This window comes from Budorcas taxicolor, chromosome 7, assembly GCF_023091745.1.
Source record: "Budorcas taxicolor isolate Tak-1 chromosome 7, Takin1.1, whole genome shotgun sequence".
In the NCBI taxonomy this organism is placed as follows: Eukaryota; Metazoa; Chordata; class Mammalia; order Artiodactyla; family Bovidae; genus Budorcas; species Budorcas taxicolor.
Window position 1 is genome coordinate 61,366,240 of NC_068916.1, and position 7,882 is coordinate 61,374,121.

A 7,882-nucleotide genomic window follows, 5' to 3' on the forward strand; every position below is an offset into this window, starting at 1 on the left:
AGCATCAGGGTCTTTTCAAATGAGTCAGCTCTTTGCATCAGGTGGCCAAAGTATTGGAGCTTCAGCTTTAACATCAGTCCTTCCAGTGAACACTCAGGACTCATCTCCTTTAGGATGGACTGGTTGGATCTCCTTGCAGTCCAAGGGATTCTCAAGAGTCTTCTCCAACACCACAGTTCAAAAGCATCAATTCTTTGGCACTCAGCTTTCTTTATAGTCCAACTCTCACATCCAGACATGACTACTGGAAAAACCATAGCCTTGACTAGACGGACTTTTGTTGACAAAGTAGTCTCTGCTTCACTTACGACTAAACAAAGAACAGAGGGAAGACAAGAAGATCTGTTAGGAGAAAGACTGTTACAGGAGCTCAGGTAAGGGAAAGGAGTGAGAAGTAGGGACCATCTCTATGGCCCTGACTGAGGCTGCACTTAACAGTCAGTGGCTGGGCTTCCACCGTCTGCAGTCTCAGGTGGGCAACAGGCCAAGTCCTGCCCTGACTACCTCAGTGGCCAATAGGCCACTTACATTCCAACCTGGACTGCACCAACTAGCTCTTTGCAACTTGCAAACAAAACCTAGGAATGAACCGCTTTCAAAAATTCCTGATTTCATCCCTGGTTACCAGGAAACAGCAGGACAAGTTGCAAAGTCCCATCACAGGAAATAAAAAGAACGCTTCAGTGAGCGCCAGCATCTTCCCACCAGGATTCCAGCCAGCTGTCATTCATGATGCCTGGCAGAACTGAACAGGCATTAAGAATAGGAGCAGTTTCTTCAGTGCCAGATTAAATGCTTTAATCTTTCTTGTGATGAACTATGAGGCTGCCATTATCACAGGAATTTTCACTGAAGGGCTGAGCGGTTATGTAACTTGCCCAAGGTTGAGTCCAAATCTGGGGAACTGGGATTTCCACCCTGGAATACCTGCCTCTTGCAGGTCTGTGTACCATGCCCTGCCTTTGAACCAGAATGACAGTAGAAAAGCACCCTCACTTCCCCCGACCCCTGCAATGTTTATTTAGGGATACTTTTAGATTTACCAAAAAGTTGCCAAGATACATTTCTGTATATCACTCATTTGGTTTCCTCTAATGCTAGTTATCTTACATTTTTAACAATTCACTTGTCAAAACTAAGGAGCACAGGTACATTACTACTAACTGGACTCCAGATTCAGATTTTTTTTTGGCTGCACTGGCCTTCACTGTGGTGTGCAGGCTCTTCATTGCAGGGTGTTTGGCTTTCCTGTTGCAGAGCATGGGCTCTGGAGCACATGGGGTTTGTTGCCCGGCAGCATACAGGATCTTAGTTCCCTGAACCAGGATCAAATCTGCCTCCTCTGTTAAGAAGGCAGATTCTTAACCACTGGACCACAAGGGAAGTCCCTAGGTTAATATTTTATTAGTTTTTACACTAATGCCCTTTCAGGTCCAGCATCCAATGCCTTGTTATTCCACCTCCTTCAGCTCCTCTGGTCTTGAGTCCTTGTTTAACTTTTTACAATTTAAATGTTGATATGTTGTAGAATGCCCTCTAACTAGATTATGGGTTTCCAGAAATTGAAAATTCAGTTGAAGTATTCATCATCTTGTCAAGTCAGAGTACTAGTCAGATAAACATGATTTATCCAAGTGTTCAGCAACCTTAATAGTTCAGCCAGTTCAAACTTAATAGTTCATCTCCCCAAAGCTAACATCTTCCATGTTCTATTCTTTGGAAATTGAGTCACTAAGCCTAGCCCACAGGTAAGTTCACTTACTGGAAGGGGGATCAACTATTTTTAGTTTTTGTAAGATTTATGCCTTCATCTTAAAATCACCTGTATTAGCATGGACTCATTTTATACTTTGTGTTGTAATTACTCATTTTAAAGATGATAAACATCGACTCATTTATGGCTAATCCACCACACACAGTAAGTTGGTAGGAGACATGGTAAGACTCACCTCTTCAAGGCTCTTCCAAGTGGGATGGGAGTCGTAAGTAGATGCATACCTGGGAAATGGGTGCTAAACAGCAATAAAACAGAATGAAGTACTGAAATATGTCTGCTGGGATGAACCCTGAAAGCATCATGTCATTGTCTTGCCTCGGAGAAGTCACCATCACAGGGCCCTGGGCTAATCCTCTGCAGACTCAGGACCATCTGATGCCAATGGGTACTTGGAGTTGGATGCAGGCTTCCGGAAAGCACAAACTTTTTTATCACTGATGAAAATAGGGCTTGGTGTGTACTGGTGGGTGACTGAATCTTTATGTACTTTATGTACTGATGTAGAACAACCTCCTAGATCTGCCAAGTGAGAAAAGAAAGATACAAGACAGTGTACTCCCTTTTTTGCACAGAAGGTGTGGGGGGCGAGTACCCACCCACACGTGTTTATATATGGCTGTCTGGAAGGCTCTTCTGTTCAGGCTACACTGGGCTCAACAGTTTCCACTCCACTCCCGCTCTTTAAGAATTGGTCCATTTTTGGAATCAACATCTCCACTTTCAAAACAAGGTCTCTGGAATCAACATCTCCACTTTCAAAACAAGGTCTCCAAGGCCTTGGTCTCTTTAGATGACTGAGGCAACTAATGCCACAACCAGTAGTGTTGCGAAGACCCAACCGTAGCACCGTAACTTCACCTCTCCTTCAGTTCCTCCTTAGGAAACCAGTTCAGAGAACACAGGCTCTCCCTGTCCCAGGGCAGGGGCTGGATCAACACCTCGTGTTCCTCTCTGACAGGTTATACATATTCTCTGAAGTAATCTATCTATTAACGGCTGCTGGTTTATCAATGCATCCGTGATCTCAAGACAGCCCCATACCCTGGTTAAATACAGACAGGAAGAAGGAATCAATTACCCCCAACCAGTGGCCCCTACATAAAGGAGAGACGACTGGAGTCAAAAACAGCTTACATCAAAGCAATTTATTAACAGAAAGCAGTAATTTGAGGAGTCCTGTTCACAGACGGCGACCACGGCGACCCCCCTTCCTGCGGGTGCTGTCGGAGGGGATGGGGGTGACATCCTCTGTGGGGAGGAAGAGAACGAACACATCATTGTCTGGAGCTGGGTGGGATGGGGGGCAGGCTGCCCGAGGCCCGGGGTCAAGCAGACCAGCAGTGGACCGTACTGCTTCACAGGGAGTCCTCAGTATGTAGCAGACGGGTGTGGAGCAGCCTCCTCAAAACTCCTCCCGTAGTTTGAACTCAACTTCCGTGAAGGGGAAACTGAGGCTCAGACAGAGCAGGCAACTTGAATAGGATGTCAGAGGCAGGTGGCAAATCCAGGTCTCTGATACCTAGCCCACTGACTCTAGTGGAAAAGTCCTCTCAAACTGAAGAACAGCTCCATTTTAATTAGGTAAAAGAAGAGTGAAAATGTTTTGAAGAAAACCTCTAGAGAGATGGACCATCAGGTCGAGGGATCAGTACACACTGCCACAGAAAAAGCAGGGAAGGGCTAACATTTTCTTCCTAAGAGCTATAAATGGTCAGATCACAGACACAAGGATATAAACACTATGCAAGTATAGAGAACTGCTGTGATTCTCAACCATGGGAGCCACTGCCCCCTCCACATATTTTTGTCACAATGACTGGCCAGCTCTACCAATACACAGTAGTCAGCCCCCCCAAATATTGAACACAACTCCCTTGAAAACACTAGAAAGGACAATTCATCTCCCGTTAGTTCCACCAGCCACCATCAGGCACAGAAGTACAGAAATGACACGGTGCTGTTCCAACGCAGGACATTCAGGTCAAGGTGGCCTGAGTGCTCAGGTAGAGTTTATATCACTGGGTACCTCTTGCACACCCCATTAACAAATCTAACTGCCAAGAGTTAGCAGACCAGGGCCTATATCCACTGCATAGACCGCATGCTTTCTGGAGTCACACTTTACTCACCAATCCGCCCAATCTTCATCCCTGAGCGGGCGAGGGCTCTGAGCGCTGACTGGGCCCCTGGTCCAGGAGTCTTGGTCCTAGAAAACGAATACCGAAATTAACAAAAGCCTTTGGCCAAGTCATTATTTGCTGCATGCCTCCCCCGCACCATGGGCCACAGCTTGTGCTCCCTTTTGTCACATGCTGTGATTCTAAGTCTTTTTGGTGATCTGTCCTTTCCCACCCTCCCAAGATCAATGGATCACTTAACAACTTCCTATTTGGTCTCTTCCCAACATAGCGGCCATCTTTAACAGACAAACCAACCTCAACCTCAAACCGTTACTATTAAAAAGTTTTCATGCCCAGAGATCTGCCAAGCTCATTTCCATTCCAAGACTGTTGTCCCTGGCTGTAATACTCTCCTCTGTCCTTCCTTCACTGGACCAATCCCTAATATCACAACATTAGGTCTTCATTTAAACTTTATTATCAACCCAGCCCTGACACATTTCTGCTTCCCAACATTTACTGCAAAAAGGAACCATACGCTTCCCTTCTCTATTTTTTTAAAAGCCTGTCTCTGCCAGCCTGAGAGCCACAGAGGATGGAAACAATACCTGTTTTCCCCCATCACTCTTTTCTAGTACTTAGAACATAGCACTTCACATGCTGTGTATGCTCAATTAACACAGTAAGTTGGGGCAGGGTTGCGTGCAGAAACCAAATACAGGCACACCTCACGTAATTGTGCTTCACAAATCACGCCTTTTAAAAAAAAGTCCCTGTTACATTTTCTTTAAAGCAATCAAGTATTTTTAAATTAAGGTATGCTGCATTTTTAAAAAAAGACAGGATGCTACTGCACACACAATAGGCTACAGTATAGTGTAAACGTAACTTTTATACACACTGAGAAAAAAGCGCTGCTCATTTTTACTGAGATATTGGTTTTACTGCAGTGGTGTCTGGAACCAAACCCACAGTATCTCTGAGGTATGCCCATATTAATCACATAGGTACCTATGATGCCTTGCCCAAGCTCAGGGACCTCCTTCTCCCCCGAGCCTTACCTATTCCCTCCTGTGGCCCGGAGTTTGATGTGGAGGGCAGTGATCCCCAGCTCCTTGCATCTCTGGGCTACATCCTGGGCAGCCAACATGGCAGCGTATGGAGAGGACTCGTCTCGGTCAGCCTTCACCTTCATCCCACCAGTGACACGGCAGATGGTTTCCCTGGGAACAAAAGCACAGGATCCTCTCTTTCTTACCCATCAAGAATTCAGAGTGCATATCACACCCTAAAGATAGAGAGCAGTACTGCCCAGGAAGGGCAGAGGATGAAGGTCAATCTGAACATCATCCTGATCCCACAAGACTGCCCTAGGCTCAGCAGTGAAGGTGTTCACAGATCCCAGATTAACACTGCATCAACATTTTACTCTTAGCTTTAATCTTATTACTCGAGTAATAGGAGTAATTCCTCCTCATTTGACATAAGAAGTCCCCAGAGTGTAAAGGCACAAAGCGTACCTCCTTTTCTCTTAGAACTCCAGCATCTAGATTACAGTTATCTGTGCACTAACCAACCAAGCACTTATCCTTATCTGAACATCTTTAATGGAAATATTTCCAGAGATCCCCTTAAAGTGCTACTCAGTTCCCCGGTCATTTCTAATCCCAGCCCTTGCTAACTGGGTCCTGTGCCTCCCCACGGGGGTAACTCACTTGCCAGAAAGATCGGTGACATGCACAAAAGTGTCGTTGAAGGATGCAAAGATGTGGCACACACCAAATACATTCTCTCCTTCAGCCACCTGAGGGCCGAGGCTGATGACCTGTTCTTCCTTCTTTTCCTTCCCCTTGCGAGGTGCCATCTCTTAAGGAGAAAAAAAACAAATTCCAACGTTAAGGACAAAACCCCAAATGTTTACAACTCTGGGAGTACTTCCTCCCCGAGAAAGGTGAGCAGGACACTGAAGAGCTCTGGCTCTCCCGTTCCAGGCCGGCGGGAGCAGAACTCAGGGTTCCCAGGGGACTCCCAACCCACCCTGCCAAGACCAGAGTGCCCCTCATCTCTGGCTTCAGGGGCAGCAGGCGCGTGATAGGTGTTCAGCAAACAACGATGTGCAATCCCTACCCTCAATTTCTGGCTCTGAGAGACCTGCACAGAAATTGCAATGTGCCCGACTTAGCAGTCACTCGGACTTAGGAAGCATCTAAGGCAAGGCCGTTTCCTCTGCATTCCCTTCTTGAATCCTCACTACATCCCCACGGGATTCACGAGACGATTATTCCTACGTTCCAGATTCGACAACTCCAGAGATCAGAGGCCCGGGATGAGACTGCCCAGGAAAAAACCGGTTAAGGTGCAAACTCCATTAGACCAACTTATTACCCAATCCTTCCCAACCACGGTGTGCTGCCGGTTAAGGTAGTGGTGGTCGTGGCGCCGGGCCTACGCCTTCAAGGCTAGATCCGAACTCACCCACACTTAACAGCTTTTTCCTAAACCAAGGCGGCCGCCTCCCGAGACAGGGCGCGAAACAGAGTCTGGGTCAGCCCGCCGTGCTCCTCTCGCCCGGCACGAGGTTTGTTTCCCGCAGAAAGACCTCAGCCCCAAGCCCTAGGCCCCGATGAGCCCCCGTGCTGCAGGATGCCAGCCGATTTTCCTTGTCCAGGTTTCCTACCTGCGCGTCTTCCCCAGACTCCGCCACCGGAAAGAGAGGGTGGAAGAGGGCGGGGCGACGGGTCACGCTCTTGTCCCGGAAGTGCACGTCTGAGGTCACGGGGCGAGGACAGCTCCCGGAAGACGCCGATTTTAGCGTTTCCAAGGAGATTAAAACGCCTGGAGAACACGGCTTACTGAAGGGAGCGCCTAAGGAGATAAGGGCCTGGGTATCTTGACGAGCGGTCTGCTTCTAAGACTGAAAGAAGCAGCCACACCCCGTGGGTGTGGAAGGCCTGCGTTCTAAGATGGCGGTGACCGCGGCTAGACGAACTTCCACCACCCTGAGCCCGGAGCCTGCTTAGCCTGAGGGCGGCAGCTCCCCTCGCGGTGCGGAGGTAAATGACAACAGTATTTGTCTGTCGTCTCTGACTCTGCAATCCCTTCGACTGTAGCCCTCCAGGTTTCTCTGTCCATTCACTCCTCCAGGCACGGATACTGGAGTGAGTTGCCTGCCATTCTCTTCTCCAGGCGATCTTCCTGATCCAGGGTTCGAACCCCTGTCTCCTGCATTGCAGGCAGATTCTTTACAGTCTGAGCCACCAGGGAAGGCCTTTTAACTACTGAGTACTTGGCAAAATAAGAATAAATTATTCAATATTTGTTATTTTATACCAGCCTATATTCATATGCATTGCTTCATTTGATCGTCACCACGTTAACAGATAGATACTATTAAATAGATACTGTTTGACTTTTCTTTTAAAGAAAGAGATTTTTTAAAACATTTTATTGGAGTATAGATTTTGGGGTTTGGGGGGATATAGTTTATTTACAGTGTTGTGTTAGTTTCAGGTGTCCAGCAAAGTCATTCAGTTATATATATATTCATTCTTTTCCAAATTCTTTTCCTCATATCGGTTATCAGAATACTTAGTAGAGTTCCCTTTTCTATTCAGTAGGTCATTGTTTGTTTTTTACTTATATATAGTAGGGCCTGCAAGCTCTGTCAGTTCAGTGGTGTCCAACTCTTTTTCAGCCCCACTGCTCGTAGCTCACCAGGCTTCTCTGTCCATGTGATTTTCCCCTCAAGATTACTTGAGTGGGTTGCTATGCCGTCCTCCTATGTATTATTGTGTGTACCTTAATCGCAAACCTCACTTATCTACCCCCCACCCCCAACCACGTTTTCCCTTTGGTGACCATAAGTTTGTTTTTTAAAAATAATCTTACTTATTTATTACTTAATTTTTGGCCACACTGGGTCTTCCTTGTTGTATGAGGGCTATCTCTAGTTTCTGAAAGTGGGGGCCACAGTTCCCTGCAGAGT

At 46.8% G+C, this 7,882-nt stretch overlaps 1 protein-coding gene across 1 annotated transcript; it reads right to left on the minus strand.

The window, feature by feature from the left end:
- Positions 1–2,903: 2,903 nt before the first annotated feature.
- Positions 2,904–6,724, minus strand: RPS14 (ribosomal protein S14). Its single transcript, XM_052642969.1, has 5 exons — positions 6,575–6,724; positions 5,613–5,763; positions 4,959–5,120; positions 3,907–3,983; positions 2,904–3,025 (listed from the first exon to the last, which is right to left on the minus strand). Exons 2-5 carry the CDS (start codon positions 5,759–5,761, stop codon positions 2,958–2,960), a joined length of 456 nt encoding a protein of 151 aa, XP_052498929.1. The 5' UTR covers positions 5,762–5,763; positions 6,575–6,724; the 3' UTR covers positions 2,904–2,957.
- Between the last annotated feature and the right edge of the window lie 1,158 nt (positions 6,725–7,882).

What these genes read in the sequence shown, in the direction of transcription:
- RPS14 (XM_052642969.1), bottom strand. Translation starts at nt 5,761, where the DNA reads ATGGCACCTCGCAAGGGGAAGGAAAAGAAGGAAGAACAGGTCATCAGC. An exon ending in CGGGCCACAGGAGGGAATAG is followed by an intron (nt 3,984 to 4,958) that starts GTAAGGCTCGGG and finishes TTCGTTTTCTAG; the next exon opens with GACCAAGACTCCTGGACCAG. An exon ending in GATGAAGATTGGGCGGATTG is followed by an intron (nt 3,026 to 3,906) that starts GTGAGTAAAGTG and finishes TCCTCCCCACAG; the next exon opens with AGGATGTCACCCCCATCCCC.